The sequence below is a fragment of the Drosophila sulfurigaster genome, chromosome 2R (assembly GCF_023558435.1).
Source record: "Drosophila sulfurigaster albostrigata strain 15112-1811.04 chromosome 2R, ASM2355843v2, whole genome shotgun sequence".
In the NCBI taxonomy this organism is placed as follows: domain Eukaryota; kingdom Metazoa; phylum Arthropoda; class Insecta; order Diptera; family Drosophilidae; genus Drosophila; species Drosophila sulfurigaster.
In genome coordinates, this window is record NC_084882.1 from 8242678 (window position 1) to 8263324 (window position 20647).

The 20647-nt window shown below is 39.1% G+C and overlaps 4 protein-coding genes across 4 annotated transcripts; 2 read left to right on the top strand and 2 right to left on the bottom strand.

The window, feature by feature from the left end:
- The first annotated feature begins 897 nt into the window (after positions 1–897).
- LOC133835845 (probable multidrug resistance-associated protein lethal(2)03659) lies at positions 898–9244 on the top strand. The gene is given in 12 exon segments (XM_062265967.1): positions 898–972; positions 1550–1717; positions 1783–1868; positions 3623–3782; positions 3879–4119; positions 4121–4258; positions 4343–4771; positions 5577–6745; positions 6799–7307; positions 7366–7631; positions 7689–8618; positions 8676–9244. Coding segments are annotated over 11 exon segments (4044 nt in total). The 5' UTR covers positions 898–972; positions 1550–1640; the 3' UTR covers positions 8715–9244.
- A 63-nt stretch (positions 9245–9307) lies between these two features.
- On the bottom strand, positions 9308–11940 carry LOC133835857 (transmembrane protein 256). Its single transcript, XM_062265994.1, has 3 exons — positions 11662–11940; positions 11284–11583; positions 9308–9851 (listed from the first exon to the last, which is right to left on the bottom strand). Exons 1-3 carry the CDS (start codon positions 11752–11754, stop codon positions 9708–9710), a joined length of 537 nt encoding a protein of 178 aa, XP_062121978.1. The 5' UTR covers positions 11755–11940; the 3' UTR covers positions 9308–9707.
- Positions 11941–12306: 366 nt separating this feature from the next.
- On the bottom strand, positions 12307–13305 carry LOC133835856 (rRNA methyltransferase 2, mitochondrial). The gene is given in 2 exon segments (XM_062265993.1): positions 12307–12509; positions 12511–13305. Coding segments are annotated over 2 exon segments (765 nt in total). The 5' UTR covers positions 13177–13305; the 3' UTR covers positions 12307–12410.
- A 179-nt stretch (positions 13306–13484) lies between these two features.
- Positions 13485–20629, top strand: LOC133835847 (serine/threonine-protein kinase/endoribonuclease IRE1). The gene is made up of 8 exons (XM_062265972.1): positions 13485–13881; positions 13991–14105; positions 16788–17231; positions 17297–17519; positions 17581–18662; positions 18721–18911; positions 18974–19138; positions 19206–20629. Exons 1-8 carry the CDS (start codon positions 13702–13704, stop codon positions 20079–20081), a joined length of 3276 nt encoding a protein of 1091 aa, XP_062121956.1. The 5' UTR covers positions 13485–13701; the 3' UTR covers positions 20082–20629.
- The last annotated feature ends 18 nt before the right edge of the window (positions 20630–20647 follow it).

The following is a 20647-nucleotide window of genomic DNA, read 5'->3' on the forward strand; positions in this document are numbered from 1 at the left end:
AGCAAAAAAAAAGAAGCACATAGGGCACCACTTATTTAATGCAACAATAACAACTAGTGAATATAAGTGAATTGCACATTTTTAAATTGGCACAATAATTGTTTATTGATTTGCACTCAAGTTGGTCCTTCCTTTTTTATTTTTTTTTTTCTTGTGAAATTTTGCTTTTATGTTTTGGTAATTTATTTGCGAGCTGATATACATACATACATACACATATGTACATACGTCTTTGATAGTAAGAGGTAAATACCATAATTAATTTAAGACATTTACAATGTGATATTCCATTGACGCAAAGCTGAATCATAATCCTAGGATACAGATAAGGGATACCCCAAAGGCTCATACATATTAGTGATGACTGCATCGAACATTTGCTGCGTTAAGTTCGATTGACTTTTATTGAGAACTCGATCACGTCTATATCTTTTGAGTACTCACCACGGCTCTCTTGATCTTTCTCTTGATCGCGCCACTAATACAAAGTTGAAATTTGATAACAGTGTTTAACTATATATAAAAGAGCCTCTCGCATCTAATTAATAGCCAAGTTGTTAATCGTCAATAGACGTGCTGCTGCGAGTCCGTTCCAGTGGCAATTTGTGAGTCAACAAATACATATAAGCGATAGCAAGAGGTAATCAACATAATTAATCTAAGACATTTGCAATGCTTAAAATAATATAGACGCGAAACCGTAAATCCTAGGACACATTTGATAAGGGACTGCAGCAAACATTTGCTGTGTCAGCCTTGATTAACTTTCATTGAGAAATCCGTCACGTTTTATCATATCAGTACTCACCACAGCTCTCTCGCTCATTCTCTTGATCGCGCCACTAATACAAAGTCGACTTATGATAACGGTGTTGGCTATAAAAGAGCGTCGTGCATCTGACTAAGAGCCAAGTTCTTGTTCGTCGATAGATCTGAACGCGACGTGTTGCCAGTCCGTTCCAGTGCCATTTTGTGAGTTATTATTCGTTCTTCGTTCTTCTTCTTCATCGAGTGTTCATTTATCCTTATAGGATAAAGAGTGTTGATTCAGAATTGTGATACAAATTTGAAATATCGATAAGCTTTCAAAGTGATATTAAACTTTAATAAAAATTATCCAATCCAAAAAAAAAGGAAAAATATTACAAATTTAGTCATACAAGTTTACAATACCGGACAATTTAAGAATTGCTTAAAGAAAAATTTCCCAACGTCCTGATAATAAATGCCAATCATTTCGTGCCAATACTAAATACGATTTTCATTTTGCCAAGTCACCATGATAATGACGGCTTTGATTATGATTATGATTATGATTGCGACTTTGATTATTGTTATATAATTGGTAAACAATTACAGTTGAAGTTATATCAGCTTCAGCCTCCAGTATCCGATAAGCAGACTTCTGCATTTGCACCATCGAGAGCAATCAAAATACAAAAATCTTATCTGCAATAAAATGTTGATATTCCAGTCGGGAATTTGGCTTTGACTTTAATATGCACAATCCACGAGATACTAATGTTTGTTTGTATAATCCAAATTACAGCGGCACTTGTTGAATGATAAAACACTCAACAAATGACAAGTTATTGATAGTTTGAATCGACCCGCATAGAGAGATATTAACGACCCTCAAAATGCAGTCCATCGTCGCCGATGAGCTGCCGCCGAATCCGCGCGAGAAGGCAAATCCATTGTCCTCGATTATGTTTTGGTAAGTCTCAATTAACAAAATATTATCTATCGATCTAGTTTCATAACATGTATTTATCTATACAGCTATACGATGCCCACATTTTTCAAGGGACGTAAAAAGACTCTGGACGAAAACGATCTGTATAGGGCTCTAAATGAACATAGATCCGGTAAGTGGCGATTTGTTTTATAATCCTAATTACCTCCATAATCAAATAAATTTGCATTGATTTGCTTTGATTTGTTTCATTAAATTTTTTATGCTTACTTATATAGTACTTGAAGCACTTCATTGATTAGAATAGGCTTAGGTAATAAATGCTCATAAATTATATAAGGCACACGGTTTGAGTGTAATTTATCTTTGTTTAAAATAGTTATATATTGTAAGAAATCATTTCATAAGGTTTTATGTTAGCGCCATCTATTTTGATTGGATTTCAATTGGGGTTTGCCCTTTGTTCATCACTTGACTTGGATCATTCGTTCAGGGAATTGTGATACCGGTAGACTTCCTATCGTTATGACAAAGTAACTGTCATTGGTTTTTTTTTCCTGATTTTTTCGTATTATGTACACGTTTATACTATAAGCTGTACGAGTATATAAAGCCAAGTATTAACAGTGGGAATTATCTATGGAAATATATCAAGACTTCAGACATTTTTTACGTGTAGTCTGAAGTGGCAAAATCAAAAGCAAAAGCAATAACAAAAGCCAAAGCTAAAGCAATGGCACTGGGACACCACTTAAGGGTACAGGTTTCAATGATTAGATAGAATTGAGCGTGCATGTGGCAAGGTTTTGGTTTTGTAGTCTGGAACTTGTGTCGTACGATGGATAAGCACATTCAAAAGTTCTTCAAACCTAGCCGACATTGCATGAGCTAGGGGAAGTTTATTTCCACTAGTAGTTCTACTATTTGTATGTGGAGTATATATATTATGACAGTTCAAATACCTATATAAAACTTATCTATATTGGTATTATCTCATAAATTTCTTACAGTCTTCATAAATCAATGGCTACCTCATCTCCCGATAAGAATGGTGTCAATCAATTAATAAATTGAAGACCCAATGCTTTTAAATAGGAGTCCATTATATTATATCCAATGAGTTGCCAGATTATAAAGGCCTAATCAAGGGTATTTCAATGAAATTGCCAAATTGAACTTTGATATTGGTAGAACTATTTAAAGAAAATCAGGTGCCCGGACAGCCGAAATTTTCATTGATTACCGACGATAACTTTGACAAATTCCATTGCTGCAATTAATGAATTTCCTTTTGACTGAAGAATGATATGTGAGATATACAATTAAATATCGTGCGCTTATTTACTTATAATAAATGAGCCCATAGAGACAAAGTGAGTTGACATTAAGTGCTACTGTACAATCTAATCGAGGCATACGCCTTGAGTAAATATTTATTTAGGTAAACAATGGCAAAATATTTTAACAAACTTTGGTACTATGATGTGTCAATCCGTATAAATGGCATATAGTACATGTATACTATAAAGATCTATCGGCCACTTAAGATAATTATAGCATGTGGTCAAGCGTTGCGGAAGTACCCATGACTACATATCAGATCGAATAGTAAATGGTTTCATGTCCATGTGCATTTCAATTGCAACTAACTGGCTCGATGGGATTAGCTCTCTCACTGATAACTGGCCATCTGGGTGGAACTTGGTCGATTTTATGACTCGTGTACAGAGGCTCAGCCATAATTCAAATATAAAACACAGACAATAGCAAAAAATCGCCTGACGTAAGCGATAAAAAAAATCAAGTCAAGAACTCTTTTATGAAAGATTTTGAAAGGTTACAAATCGTTCTATGCGCGGCAATTTAGATTGTCGTCTATAAATACGCAATATGATTAACGGACGTATAACTTTGCTTGGATTTCAGATAAACTTGGCAAGAAGCTAAGCGATGCCTGGGAAAATGAGGTGGAACAAAAGCGCAAGAAGAAAAAGACGCCAAGCCTGTTCAAGGTGACGATGAGCGTCTTTGGTTGGAACTTTGGTTTACTGGGCTTCGCTTTATTTATTCTGGAAATGGGCTTCCGGTAAGCTGAGACACACCCCTTTGGTATTATTTATGGTCCTTATTATAATGTTTGTTTTCCTACTCTTTCCATTATTTTTGATCTTTTTTGCTTTAGCGTCACACAGCCTCTGTGTCTGGGCGGTCTGGTGGCCTTTTATGCCAATCCCGACAATGCAGACAGCGAAGATCGGAGCACGGCCTATCTATATGCCGGCGGCGTGATTTTGTGTAGTGCTTTCAACGTCTTAGGTATGCATCCTTATATGCTGGGCATGTTCCACACGGGCATGAAGGTGCGCGTTGCCATGTGCAGTATGATTTATCGCAAGGCGTTACGCTTGAGCCGAACTGCGCTGGGGGGACACGACGATTGGTCAGGTGGTTAATCTCATATCGAACGATGTGGGCCGTCTCGATGTGTCTGTCATCCACGTGCATTATTTATGGCTGGGACCTGTGGAGATCGGAGTAATCACTTGGCTTATGTACAGAGAGGTAAGTGAACTTTTGGGAGATATGAACTTGACTTAACCAACTCTTAACATAACAATTATTTTAATCTCCCCCCTCAACATATAGATTGGCGTCTCGGCATTCTTTGGCGTGGCCGTCATGTTGCTCTTCATTCCACTGCAGGCATATTTGGGCAAGAAGACTTCGGTGCTCCGTTTGAAGACAGCTCTTCGCACGGACGAGCGAGTGCGCATGATGAATGAGATCATTTCGGGCATTCAGGTGATCAAGATGTACGCCTGGGAGATTCCGTTCTGCAAAATGGTCAACGATATGCGAGCCAAAGAGATGAGCGCCATTCGAAATGTGAACTACATTCGTGGTACCTTGCAAAGTTTCATCATGTATGTGACGCGTATATCCGTATTTGTCAGCCTGGTTGGTTACGTCCTGCTGGGGCAACTCTTGACCGCCGAGAAGGCCTTTGTGATCACAGCCTATTACAATATTCTGCGTAACACGATGACCATCTACTTCCCCATGGGTATTTCACAGGTAATTTTACTTTTCCTTTTCACATAGTTCATATACATTTAGGTAAGGTTTATATTCAAATTAGACATATATTGTTTGTGATTTTGCGTGTTATGTTTCGGTACATTAAAAGATCAAGAAAAGTTGTCTTCCTTAAAAATATTAGTACATATACAAAATATTTCCATGAACCAACCGTGATCGCATTGCGGTACTTCTATGCGTTGGTACATTGATTTTTCTCCAAAATTATAGATTTGTTATATATTATGTCTTTTAAGACTGGAAGTTATTAGAAGCAGAAATCAGTGGACAAAGGCATTCAATATGTATAATCAACAAAAATCAATTGTTAAAATATTAAAAAATAATATTGCTACAAATAATTTAATCTAAGATCTAAACACAGTCATGTTAACAACTGTACAACAAGATTACTGATAATTGCTTATGGTACGACTTTTTGTACAACTTTCGATTAAAGTGTACCGTTGTATTTTACTTCTTTTGGTAAAAAAGGTTTCCGTATTAAAGAAATACAATTCTTAATTTAATTAAGTAACAAAACTTTAAAAATAATTTGCAAAAAGAAAATAAGATAGAAGTGTCATTCATTTGGCGATAAGTATGATTCATAATTATATACTTGAACGTATTAACAAGAAATTTACCAATTATAGTACAAGTGTACTCAATTTTATAGTTTAATCTATAGATTCAAAGGGATAAGCTTCAGTTTCTAGTGAATTGTCCATTCTATAATTGACAATATGCCACCTTTATTTTAATTAACTAACCCATTACTTTATCCATGATTTTGCTGTAGATTGCCGAACTGCTCGTTTCCATTGGCCGTATACAAAAATTCATGTTGCACGAAGAGACAAAGGTGCGCGACAAGTCCAACGATGCCGATGAACAGAAAGTGGGCAACAAGCCCTCGAATAACCTGGTCAAGGAGCCGGTGACCACAGCCCCCGTAGTCTTGCAGCCGAACAGCCGGCGCCCCAGCGAGGCGGAAAGTAGCGTGACCATTACCAAGATGAAGGCCAAGTGGGATTCGAAAGCCACGGAATACACTTTGGATAACATTAACCTCAAGTTTAAGCCACGACAATTGGTGGCTGTCATTGGACCCGTTGGCTCCGGTAAATCGAGTCTGATTCAAACCATTCTGGGTGAGCTGCCGCCAGAGTCGGGTAGCGTGAAGGTGAATGGTACCGTCTCGTATGCCTCCCAAGAGCCTTGGCTCTTCACTGGCACAGTGCGTCAAAATATATTGTTCGGTCTGCCCATGGACAAGGCCCGTTATCGCCAGGTGGTGAAGAAGTGTGCGTTGGAGCGTGACTTTGAACTTTTGCCGTACGGCGATAAGACAATTGTGGGAGAGCGTGGCGCTTCGTTATCCGGCGGACAAAAGGCCCGTATCAGTCTGGCGCGTTCTGTGTACCGCAAGGCGGACATCTATCTGCTCGATGATCCTCTGAGTGCTGTGGACACACATGTGGGACGTCATCTGTTCGATCAATGTATGCGAGGCTATCTGCGGAATGAGATTGTGCTCTTGGTGACGCATCAGCTGCAATTCTTGGAGCAAGCCGACATGATTGTGATTCTGGACAAGGGAAAGATCAGTGCCAAGGGCACCTACGAATCCATGTGCAAGAGTGGTCTAGACTTTGCCCAAATGTTAACCGATCCGAGCAAGAAGGACGAGGGCAGCAATGAGGGACCCGAGAAGCGCAAGCTGTCGCAGGTCAGCAGCAACTTGCGCAGTCGTCAGAACAGTGTTTCATCTTTGACATCCACTGTGGAATCCGTGGTGATGGAGTCGCCCATGCAGACGCAGGAGGGACGCACCGAGGGACAGATTGGCATGGGTCTCTACAAGAAATACTTTGCCGCCAATGGTTACGGTCTCTTCATTATCTTTGCTTTCTTCCTCATTGGTGCTCAGGTATTGGGCTCTGGCGGCGACATATTCTTGTCCTACTGGTGAGTAAACTTCTCTTGGAGTCGAGCCTCAGGCTAATTCTTGGCAATTTCAGGGTAAATAAAAACGAAGGCACGGATTTGGACACAGATACGGAAACGAATTCGCTAATTTCACGGCTGCGGCGCTCGTTTATGCCCCGTATTAATAACGACACCGATCCCGTCGATATTTATTGGTTTACGGGAATCAACGTTCTGGTGATTGTGTTCTCCCTGGTGCGCAGTGTGCTTTTCTTCCACTTGGCCGCAAAGAGCTCAACGACGCTCCACAACAAGATGTTCCAGGGTGTCACGCGGGCAGCAATGAATTTCTTTAACACAAATCCATCGGGTCGTATTTTGAATCGTTTCTCCAAGGATCTGGGTCAGGTTGATGAGATCTTGCCGTCGGTGATGATGGATGTGTTGCAGATCTTCCTCGTGATTATCGGTATCATTGTGGTGCTTTGCATTGTTAATATCTGGTACCTTCTGGTCACCTTCATTCTGGTCCTCATTTTCTATCTGCTGCGTGCCTTCTATCTGACGACATCCCGCGATGTCAAGCGGCTGGAGGCTATTAGTAAGTGTTGATCGTAATATATTATGAAATATAATTAATCAGAAATTCTATATTTTAGCTCGCTCGCCCATTTACTCCCACTTGAGTGCTTCGCTTAATGGCTTGCCCACGATTCGTGCTTTTGGTGCTCAAAAGGAGCTCATTTCGGAGTTCGACAACTTCCAAGATATGCACAGTTCAGGCTTCTACATGTTCCTGGCCACCAGTCGCGCCTTTGGCTATTGGCTGGATTTGGTCTGTGTGCTCTACATTGCGATTGTGACGCTTAGCTTCTTCCTGTTCTCTCCCGAAAATGGTGGGGACGTCGGCTTGGCTATAACACAGGTATGACTCCATAACAACTTTCATTATACCTCTACTCACTTTGCACTGCTTCTGTAGGCTATGGGTATGACCGGCATGGTGCAATGGGGCATGCGTCAGTCGGCAGAACTGGAGAATACCATGACATCGGTAGAGCGTGTGGTTGAGTACGAGGATCTGCAGCCGGAGGGTGACTTTGATTCGAAGCCCAACAAGAAACCACCAAAGGACTGGCCAGATGAGGGCAAGATTGTCTTTGACGATCTGAGTTTGCGTTACTTCCCCGAAAAAGATGCGGACTACGTGTTGCGCTCCTTGACCTTTGACATTCAGGCTTGCGAGAAGATTGGAATTGTTGGACGCACCGGTGCCGGCAAATCGTCGCTGATTAACGCACTCTTCCGCCTGTCCTATAACGAGGGCTCGATCCTTATCGATCGCCGCAACACCAGCGACCTGGGTCTGCATGACTTGCGCAGCAAGATTTCGATTATTCCCCAGGAACCCGTGCTTTTCTCGGGCACCATGCGCTACAATCTGGATCCGTTCGATGAGTACTCCGATGTGAAACTCTGGGAATCCCTGGAGGAGGTTAAGCTCAAGGAAGTGGTGGCCGAACTCGCTGGTGGTTTGTCGAGCAAGATTTCAGAAGGCGGCACCAACTTCAGTGTGGGACAACGTCAATTGGTTTGCTTGGCTCGTGCCATTTTGCGTGAGAATCGCATTCTGGTGATGGACGAGGCCACTGCCAATGTGGATCCACAAACAGATGCGCTCATTCAGAACACGATTAGGAATAAGTTCAAGGATTGCACAGTGCTCACAATTGCTCATCGTCTGCACACGGTTATGGATTCGGACAAGGTTTTGGTAATGGACGCTGGACGTGCTGTTGAATTTGGATCGCCATTCGAGCTGTTGACGGTGAGCGAGAAGAAGGTATTCCACAGCATGGTAAAGCAAACGGGCGACGCGACATTCGATGTGTTGCTCAAGGTTGCCCAGAAGGTAAGTCACGAAGCAATGAACTCAATTTAATTTACTGATTTATGCATTTCGCGACAGGCGCATGAGGATCATCTGAAGGCGAAGAAAGACTCTTGACATTTCGCCGTTCCGAAGGCGTTCAAAGACTACATACTTAAGATACTGGAACCAATTACAAACCACCCGGCGGCCAATGCACGCATTCAAAAGACCTTCCTATTTGCGGAGGCCTCCAAGCAGAAATTATTAGGGTAGCAAAAACATTAATGCTCAACCCCATAGAAGACGCCAAAATCAAAATTAAAATTTAATTCAGACCCAATTAACAAATAATATCAGCAAGCAAGTCGGCTTAGAATTTTTACAACAGACACGTGTACAAACTAAATGTTAGATGATTTGAAATTAGAACTATAGATTGATCGATGACAATAAGCTAAAGATGCAGAGTATCAATCAGTTGATAACTCTGGCTGACCTTTAAAAGGTTGGTTGCATTGCAGGTGTATAGAAGGAGATGTAAAATGTGTTCCGTAATGACAATAAAGGTTACAAAACAAAACAAAAAAAGAAGCGAAAGACAAAAAACAAACACAAAAAAAAAACAAAAAAATGAAAAACTATAAAACTGTTACGTCTAGTATTAATGTATGTGTGTTTTTATAGTAATTTATTAATGTACAAGTATACACAAGTATACACAATAAATGTAACAAGTTATTAACTTTTTATTTAATTTGAATTATAATTTCTACTTATTTCTTATTTTGCGCATTACCTTTTCAGTTGAAACAAGTAATCCTAACTCATAGAACTGCATTTAAATCATCTACAACAAATTAAGAGATTCAATGCATTTAAGACAAGTATCTTCCATTTGCTTAAACTGATATCAAATTACAAAAACCAAATGAAAATCTTAATGAATTTTTAAATTGAACAACTTACATTTAAAATGAATATGAAAACACGCTTTTGAAAAGCGCCTAAAATATATATTTATACATAGAGCAGTTGCTGTACACACATAACTTCATCTAGGCTATAGCTTTAGTTGATTTTATAAATAGATAATTGTATTTAATGTATTTATGTGAATGTCGCATCCATCTAGAACACCAGAGATAGCCAGGCTCCAATCAAACAGAATCCCCCAATGGTGGCATAATGCTGCAGTCCCCTCTCCCCGGTCAGAGCACGGTAATACATGCAGCCGGAGAAGAGTGCGGTGCCAGCAGTCATCAGAGCGCCAGTCTGCAGTTGGAGGAAAATTCAGAATGGGATTAATTAAAAGACAATATTTAAAATTAAGGAGCTGCACTTAAGTGTTAAATGATTAATATAATATATGGCCGCCTGCATATTTTGATGTTAGCTTTAGTTGTTTGGCTTTGAAACCCCGAAATGAAAGAAAGCTCTACGATTTACTTATCTAATAAGGCTGAAAACAAAATTGTTAAAATACCAATGAAACATAACATATGGAAATTTAAGCAGCGTTATTGAAGCTGCCTTTTGGTACGTTTTTAAATGCACAAAACAACAAACAAATAAGATTTATAATTAAGAAATGACAATAAGTGAACATTTTTCCTATATCCTAAGCCCATATCAGCTATGAACCTCCCATCATATCGCTCCCCTTAAATATTAACGTTAATGTTAGCAATTATTGTATACAAGTTTCATATTGTGGTGGTATGGAAATTACTTTTAAGCTGCAATTAGTGGTTGTTGAACATTTAGCTTTAGCTTTGAAAACATTTCATATACAATCTTCACATCTTTTTGAAGGAAGGACAAGGACAAATTTAGAGAACGCTTAGCATAAATCAAATTTCACTCGTGGTTTTTTTTTGTAACTAAAGAGAAATCAATCAGCGCATGAGAATTTAACTAAGAGAGTGTCAATTACATATACATACATGCAAATTTAAAATGTAATTAAATACATACATACATATTTATATACATATACTATATCAATGTTAAAAAGTAAATAAAAATTGTGCATAAATCAATTCATTCATTCCAAAAGTAACGTGAGTTGTTGTAAATTCCGTTCAAAGATTAAACTTTACAAATGAGAAATAACTGAAAAGCTTTATGATGCCCAAATAAATGATAAATAAACACAATTGTTCAATTTATTAAAGACAGCTTTCTGCATTCACTTCGTCGTTTGATAACAACTTAAGAGTGGTTGGTTAAGTAAAATCATTAAACGGTCTCTAGTGAGGTTCAAAAAACGAAAAGATTTTGAATGAATATTTGTAGGGAGTTGTACAATTTTACTTGTCGTTGAATTTGGCGTTAAATGAATTGAAGTTCAAATCGTGTGTGGCCGTTAATTTAAATTAATTATTAATTAATTAAATTAAAATCTAAATTAGAATCCAAACATAGCTGGTTAAAAAAAAGGAAGAGGGCTACAGTTATTATTTCAGTGCCGCACCAATACACTGACATGTTGGCATTGCATTAGTGTGCGTACGAAATAAATCGAAGTTTACAGTGCTAGTATAATTTGATTACAAACTTTAAATCTAGCAGTAGGTGGATACCGTCACAAAAAAAAGCTTACCGAAAACAACAATATTCATACTGAGCCACAGTTTTAGGTCATTATATAAACACATCTCATCAAGAGGGAAAGTACCAATTTCGAAAATTAGTTAATACTTACAAATACTGGGTAATGAGCCAGAGGCATGCACATGAGTGCGAAAGAATGCAGAAAATGTATTCTATTAGCAACATCGGCGAAAGCCTGTGCCTCCTGCTGCTCCTTGGGATCGTGGACGTCCTTCAGGAAATATTTGCAATAGGCGCCCATAAAAATGGCCGACGCGCCGCCTAAGCCGGCGATTCTTACAAAATTATAATGACTTCCCATTAAACTATACAATGGCACTTTCAAAGGTAATTGCGGTGTTTGCAATTGCAATTTTGGCTCATTTATTGGTACTTGCTTGGGACGAAGTCCCTGCGAAGGAGAATCGAAAGCAAAATGTATTGTTAATGTATAAACAGTTCGAAGCGCAATTGCACAATAACAACTTACTATTGCACGCAGCATCGTCGATGTTGAAGAGATGAGGACTCGACTAAGAGGATTGCCGAGGGTAATGTACTCCATGGTATCTGCAACTGACATGTTGGTAGAGTGTTCGATTGAATTTGAGGAAAGTTTGGCGCTGGAACCAGCTGGTGTATAATTCTGATGCTTGGACCTGAGGACAAAGCTAAGGCGTTGCCAGATCGATGTAGTGCGCGAGCACTTGTTATCGACATTCGATATTTTCTAAATGTTGACAGTGTAAATATGGATTTCAATGTTTTTATGTCAGGCAATTTCATTTCAAAAAACACAACAGTACTATTTGATTTATTGCAAACAACATTGGCGGTGGTGATACAGGGTGTTTTAGTACATAATTCTAAAATATACCAAAATTATGTAAACGCGAAAAGTATTTTTACTTTACATTATTGTCTATTTCCAACGCTTTGACGCGTCAACCTTAAAAGCTTTATGTTTTGGGTTTTCCCACCATTCGGTTGTTTTTTTTCCCAATTTCCATTCAAAATAGAAATTTTCGGGAAAATCGATCATTTTCATGACGAGAGTAATTGTTAAAAAATTTTATTGATGTAACCGTGACAATGGACCGTGATTTGAATAGTAACTACTATTAAAATTAGCCTGTCTTGGAAATATCCTTTATTTTTGTTATAAAACAAGCAATTAATATTTTAGACTATGGTAACTTTATAAACAAAATATAAACCTAATGCAGTAATTTAATAGAACTAAGTGGTAAGAGTTGGAGCGCCTTTAAATCCTTTGGCTAGTAAAAAATGTTCGGACGAATCCCCACGACTGGCCCGAGGTTTAACACGTTTTAGTTTTTTCGTAATAACAGAGAATGTCGCGCTCCAGTTTGGGGACATCTCCGTTGTCCCATATTTTAATCACCAAATTTGCTTGCGGTGCTGACATGGCCAAAGCGAACCTTAATACTTCGTAGCACAAGTTTGTGATACTTTCCTGATCCAGCATGCGAACTCCAGTAGCATTCGGCGCCATGTCCGAGAGCACACAGTTGACCTGACGACCTGCGAGTGATTCTCGCAGACGTTTTTGGGCCAGTTGTGTAGTGAAATCCATTCCACCAAAAATTGTGGCACCTGGCACAGCATGAAAATGTAAGAGATCGATGCTAAAGACTGCTCCGCGAGGTGAACGCTCTATTTTGCCATTAGCATTGGTGCGTTCGACGGCCACTTGGGTCCAGCTGCCCGGAGCTGCACCGCAATCAATCACAACATCGCCAGGCTTCAGCACTTTATACTTATCATCCATTTCCAGGAGTTTGAAAGCGCTGCGACACCGATAATTCAGCATGTGGGCTTTCTCTACGTAGGGATCCGCGAGTTGACGAGTCAGCCATTCCTGAGAGCTCTTGCTTTTTCCCTTGAGGTTGTTTGGTTGTTGCTTAGCATAGTGCACATTGTTTTGAGTTTGCAGAAAACGCCGAATTATGCAATTGGTTAAAATCGCAACCGGTTGCCGCATTGTTAAACACAAATAAAAGACAGCTGTTCAAAGTTACAGCACTGAGGTTAAATTTAGCGCATTTTGTGAATTCTGTATTTTGTTAGGGTTGAAAGTGTTGTCAGGCTAGTTTTTCTATCATAGTGTGGGGAACTATTTATAATTGTTATTTTGAGAATAAGATAATAATTCAAAGCAATTTAATAACCCAAAGTTAAATCATTGCGAAGTTTATTTGAACTAGTGAACCATTATTTGGTATTTTCTTGCGGAGTTAGTATTTTCATTTTAAGTTTTTTTTTTTTACATTTGAATTAAAGGTCGCACTGCATGAACAGTTTGACACTACGCGACAATGACGAATAGAAGAAGTACGCATTATTAAATGTAAAAAAAACGTACGCAAATGAGTGAAGTGACAAATAGAGCAAAAATAAATAATTAAAACGTGTGAAAATATGATACACATAATTAACAGCATATGACTGCAAGTGCATATTACAATTCAAATAAAAGAATACAAATTTTCCCCCCGTGTCGCTCGCGATGAGAAAAACAACAAAGACGTCGACGTTGTTGTCGTCTGAAGTTTGCAAAATGAAATACTACGTCTTTTGTTGCGCGTTCATTTTGCTGTCGAGCGGCGTGATTGCATCAGCAATACAACAAACGACAGGTGCAAATGCCGACTCAGCAGAAGTTGTGAGCAGCGCAGAAGACAAGGCGGTAAGTCGACAGTATTTGCCAATAAATATGCGGGTTCACTTTTTGCTCTTTGCCCCATATTCATTTTTAATGTCAATTAACAAATTGTTTTGCTTACTCTTTTGTATAGGATTGCACGGACCTTGCCCGCGACGAGGAAGCGTTGATGGTGTTCTCTACGCTAGGCGGCGGATTGACAGCAATCGATCCGATTACAAGTGAAATACGATGGACAATAGCCGATGGTAATTACTAATACATAAACATACATATATAAATTACACGCACACAAACTATGAAGGAACAAACCACATATTACTGCTACTTTATTCTTGTTTCTTTTTTACTTGAAATGCAATCGTTAAAGGCAGCCCCATTTTACACCGCGTGTCACTCTCTCACTCTTACACACAGTGCGCAATTGTGTGTGTTTGTGTGAGATATTAAGCATATGGCAGCAATTGTATTCTCTCTCTGCCACACTCCCTTTCTCTTTGACACCGGCACTGCTTTGACCTCAAAGCTGTTGCATCAAAGCTGATTTCGCAATAATTGCTTAAAACTGCAACATAAACAAGAGCAAGTTGCTCTCTGTGATGAGCTCATCGCTCATCGGCAACAAAGCGTAGCATGCGTACACAAACAACACAGAAACACTAAAACACACACTTGAACATTTGTATGTGTTTGGCTCAGATGCTCACGCTACAAATGAACTGTAATTTTTGTTTTTTTTATTTCAATTTATTTTCTTCTGATAACAGCGGCGGCATGTTTACATGTACATTATATGTGTGTGTGAGAGTCACACAATCTCACAACGTAAACGAATCTTTTAATGAAGTGCCATCGTGTAACTATACTATGATTTAACGGTGCGAATTTATTGTTATATTGGGAGTATGTCAGTTAACGCTGATTGATAGTATAACATTAGGTTAGAGCAGATAGCAAATAATACAATCTTAATATTAAAATTAGTAAAGGGTATTGTGATGGTCTATAACAAATTTAAAATCCGATAAATGTCGCACACATGTATTGTACATATTTTTTTGAATTTGTTTTATGTTTGCTTTTGCTAAATTATTGCTATTAATAGAGCTATGTTTGTTTTTTCCTTTGGTTGTGTGCCAGCTTGTGTGCTTTATCAAGGAATATTCATATTGTATTGGTGTTCTTCCGTCGGTTATCTTTAAAACCCGCAGACATTTATATATTATTTACGAGAGTAATATAGAATCACCATGCGTCCAGTCATTTCAACTCAAGCATAGTACCGAGTATTATACGCCCCCCTCTCAAAGATTGTTGGTATCGATAAATGAAATAACAAAAAAAAAAATGAACCCACAACCATACATCCATATAGTACACTATAATATATGACAATTTGTGCATGTGGCTAGTTTCGAATTGAAAATTTAATGTTGCTTTTTGTGTGTGTGGCTTTTCATTTCGTGGAAATTGGAATTAGAAACACAACACATGGGCACCATCTGAATTCGATTTTCCAGGCTTGACCAAAGTATATTCGAGACATATTTAATGGTTGGTTGTTAGGAACATGTCATAATACGATTACGAACGGTTATATATAATTATATATGCATTATTGCAATTCGTCGACCATAACAAAATTATAAAGATGTATCGATCTAGATTTTAGCTCAAAAACATATTACCTCATCACATGTCCCGAGGAATGACCAAACCAACAGTTGGATAGATGAATGTTTATGCCGCTATTTGATTAGAATACGCATGCTAATTAAAGTGGCCGGCAAGGCGGGTTAAATGACCTAGCATATACTATAGTACAAACAGTTGGCAAACCCAAAACAAACTTCTTGTATTACGATTCTCTTGCTGTCTTTCCGTCGAATAATTAACAACGGCTTGTGTGGGTTAATTAGTGATAAGGCTAAGCATGAGAAATGGGCGCGATAAAGTCGTCACATTGCCACATTGTTGTGTTTCGTTTCGTTCGCTTTTGTTGCCGTGTACCCGCAACATTTGGAAACGCTTCTTACTACAACAAGCAATATCACCTAATTTACCGATATTGCCGGTATTTTGTATGATTACAACTAGTTACACAGAACTCGAGAGAACAGTAACGGGCTGACTGAGATAAATTATATGTGGGTAATGGCTGTACTTAACTTAGAGCCGTTATATAACTCACGACTTGTCATTTGCAGCTTATGCACTTGCTTTTGTTATTGTATACAGTCAACTCATTAAACCAACTTCTTATTTGCATTTTTAGAGCTTATCAGAATTAGCAATTCCAGTATAGTGAATCTACATAATTTAAATATTTAATGTGCTGATTGTAGACTGGGCTTGTTTTCCAGATTGTTGCGAATTATTTCGAAAGAAACCTTTGGGAATATGGAAAAACCCAGCATTTTTGAATTATGATTTATAAAAAGCTAATATATTTATTAGAAAATTACTCAGAGAATGTTTTGCAAACACGTGGGCCAATATTGGCTTCTGCACTCGCTAATCAAATATGTATTCAAGTGTCTTTGCTCTCCATATATTACTGGAGGACTGTCATGAAATTTTGACTGCATTGCAGTTGTTTTTATTTGAAAAACACATATACCCTATAAAGTAGAAACTGTGAAGAAGGTTTATCCAATAGCATAGTCATTAAAATTGCAATATTTATTGCTAATATTACTAATGTTGAAATTGCATTATGATAGAAAAACAAAACATAAATCATCAGTACTTAATTTCTTAGATTACCTTAATGTCTTCGAATTTTCTACAAAACTGATGGCAGATATTTAACAATCAATCTTATTGAAGTATAGCTTTGTTTCTTGTTTTCGATTAGAACGACAACCACTTCATGAAGAACTATTAGAAACATTGCCAGCATGTTAAATTAATTGAAAATTTCATTTCAGATCCACCCATTGTTGCGGAGCCACAACAAAATGTTCAAGTTCCACATTATCTACCCGATCCACGTGATGGCAGCATTTATCAACTTGGCCAAATGGGAAGTCTGAAGAAGCTACCCTACACAATACCGCAGTTGGTTGCCAATGCACCTTGTCGCTCCTCCGATGGCATTCTTTATTCGGGCAAAAAGAGCGACACATGGTACATGGTCGATCCAAAGACAGGCAGGCGTGAGAAAGTGATGGGATTTGGTGATGCCAATATGGAAGGCAAAGAAGGCGATCAAATTGGCTGGGCTACATCGCGAGCTATTTATTTGGGTCGCACTCAGTATACGGTCATGATGTATGATAGCCTGGCCAAGGATAAGAACGCAAAGCCCTGGAATATAACATTCTATGATTACAATGCACTCAGTGCACCGCCAGAGTTGGCAAAGGAATATGGTAAGGAAAATATTCACTAGTTTCTGTTCTTATTACTTATTGTTGTACTTATTATGTATTTACAGAGTACATTCACTTGACCACCACAAGCAATGGCCAGATTGTCACCCTGGATCGGAAACAGGGTAAATTCTTGTGGCAACGCGATCTAAATAGTCCTGTGGTGGCAGCATTTCTGCTAGGACCTGATGGATTGCTCAGCGTGCCTTTCACGACTGTTTCCGACGAGGCTTATCAGGCCATAGTTGAGGAGTCGAAAATTGGCAATGTCAACACAGTTAAACTATTGTAAGTTTACACATACATAAGCTTTGTAAAACCATATCTAATTCTTTGCCTTATGCCACAGTCAATCCCTCTACGTGGGCGAGCATCAGCGTGGTCTCTATGCTTTGCCGTCTTTGGTGGACAAGAATACGCCCCGAATTTCAACAACGCCCCCAATTAAGTTGCTGGACGGACCCGTTGCCGAGTTGAACAATAATCAAGAAAACGATCCTCGCACAGTTTACATAAATGACGTGCTACAAGAGAATCCCGGCATTATGCTAGGTCATTACAATATGCCCAATGATGCTAGCAAGGGCAATTTGCACCTCTCGCCAACACCGTCGGCAACCAAAGATGTTAACAGTTTGGCAACAATACACAACTATAACGATGGATACGGTTTGCTGGCAAATAACGAGAAGAACGCTGCTGATATTGGCGTGCAAACGGATCCAGAGATGGTGGAGATTACCATTGAATCGCGACCCAATACGATCAATCGCACGAAAACCATTATTCTGGCCAACAGCAACAAGGTTCAAGCATTTATTAACGAGTGGTTTATGGATCATCCGAGCGGAAAAGTTCATCAGATACTGATTGTCATTGTGATGGGTATGATAGCGTTGTTCTGGTACACATGCAGCACAATGCGCGAATTGCAAAAACAGAGCGAAAATGGATCCAAGACAATGGCTCAGCAGGCTGCCAATGGAAGTACAAATGGCAGTAATGGAAGTAATGCGAGCAATATCAGCGCACAGGATCTTGTTGATTTGGGCCAAGGTCATGTACGTGTGGGCAAGATCAGCTTCAATTCCAATGAAGTACTTGGAAAAGGCTGCGAAGGAACTTTTGTCTTTAAGGGCAACTTTGAGGAACGCTTTGTAGCAGTGAAACGTTTGCTGCCTGAGTGTTTCACTTTTGCTGATCGCGAAGTTGCGCTGCTGAGAGAATCCGATGCCCACGAAAATGTGGTGCGTTACTTCTGCACCGAGCAGGATCGTCAATTTCGGTATATTGCCGTGGAGCTTTGTGCAGCCACACTGCAGGACTACACTGAGGGTGATCGCTCACTGGAACTGCGTCAACATATTGATATTTGGCAGGTACTTCTTCAGTCAGCGGCTGGACTTGGTCACTTACATTCCCTTGATATTGGTAAGTAAATACACCGAATATCTTATCAAATTTGTTTAACTTGTGTATTTATTGACAGTTCATCGTGACATCAAGCCGCAAAATGTGCTGTTGTCGCTGCCCGATGCCAAAGGCAAGGTACGCGTTATGATATCAGACTTTGGTCTTTGTAAGAAGCTCAACTTTGGACGCACCAGTTTTTCGCGTCGTTCCGGGGTCACTGGCACCGATGGATGGATAGCCCCCGAGATGATGCGGGCGCAACGTACTGTAAGTTAACTGGTTTTAACCAAATATTCGATTATAGTACTTATGTTTTGATTTATTTAAAGACAACCGCTGTGGACATATTCTCGTTGGGCTGCGTCTACTACTATGTGCTAAGCGGTGGTCATCATGCCTTTGGTGACACTCTCAAGCGCCAAGCGAATATACTTTCCCATGAATATAATTTGTCCAAATTACGCGGCGACGGCACTGAGGAGCATAACAAAATTGTAAGCAAATGATTTGTACTTTTATTTTCTAATTATGTTCTATGTAATTATCAAAATTCTCTTTTAGATACTGGCGGAGCAACTTATATCTGATATGATACAGAAGGATTCACAGGCGCGTCCACCTGCTCGTTGTATCGGCAATCATCCGCTATTTTGGGATGAACCCAAAATGCTCAGCTTTCTGCAAGACGTTAGCGATCGTGTGGAAAAATTGCAGTTTCAAGCTGAGCCTTTAAAGTCACTGGAGAAGAACGGACGTATTGTTGTTCTGGACGATTGGAACGCCCATTTAGATCCATTGATTACAGATGATCTGCGAAAGTATCGCGGCTATATGGGTGCTAGTGTGCGGGACTTGTTGCGTGCTCTACGCAATAAGAAGCATCATTATCATGAACTCACTGCCGAGGCCCAAGAGATGCTTGGTTGCATACCACATGAGTTCACCAACTATTGGGTTGATCGATTTCCGCAGCTTATTTCGCATGCCTATCATGCATTCAGTATTTGCTCCAATGAGCCCATCTTCAAGCCGTACTACAACGCCGGCTATCACTTTTCCCGTCCCTGGTATTTTGATGCCGATGATGTACTTTTCCCCTTATTGATGCGGGATCCTAAACCGCTGCCCAAAGTGGGTAGCCCCAAGAAAACGCCACCAGCGTCATCGACGTTAGCACAACAACAGTTAAAGCAGCGGAAAGGAGCCTATAATTTTCGAAAACCAGTAAATGATGAGCTGGTTGCCGGCGTCGGATTGCAACGTAATCTGGAGCTAGATACGCAGACTATGGGAGCAGATAATGACAAACGCGATGTGTTCGCTAATTTTAAATTTCGACGATCCAAACCAGGTAATCGCAATTATACAGCTGGTCCTAAGGAGCAGGACAAGGAGAAATTTGTTAGCTGGACTTTGCCGTCAGCTACATCGGATTAAAACTAATCTGTTTTAACACATCACTTTTGTAGTTGTAAATAGTTTATTACATTTAATTATTTTACTATAATTCTTATAATTTTAAATGTGCAATTTTTCTATGCAACTATTCCAAAACAATTCCCAATCAATGTCGTGTTATTAGTTAAATGTTTAGATAAAAGCAAGGAAAACGTACTGATCGAAATTCATATGAGGAAACTAGACCTATTTTTATATAAGTATAGTATGTATAATCGCTAGGCAAGTGAGAAGAGAATAAGAAGTGCGTCAATCGAATGTACGCAATTTAACTGTGATAATTTGATGTAATTCTGTTTAATGCCCAAGTGCAAATTTATCTAGAAAATAGTGCAAGAGTTTTATACACCATTATTGTATGTATATTTATATTATTTAAGTATCCTTAATGAACCTGCTCCCCCAAGACGATGAATATACGGTAAAATAATGTGTAAATTAGCTACACTGTAGACTCTACAGTATAGTTGTTCTTTTTAGTAATAATGCACTTTTTAGTATTAAAAGTTTCGTAACACCAACCAAAATTGGACTTTTTTTTTTAA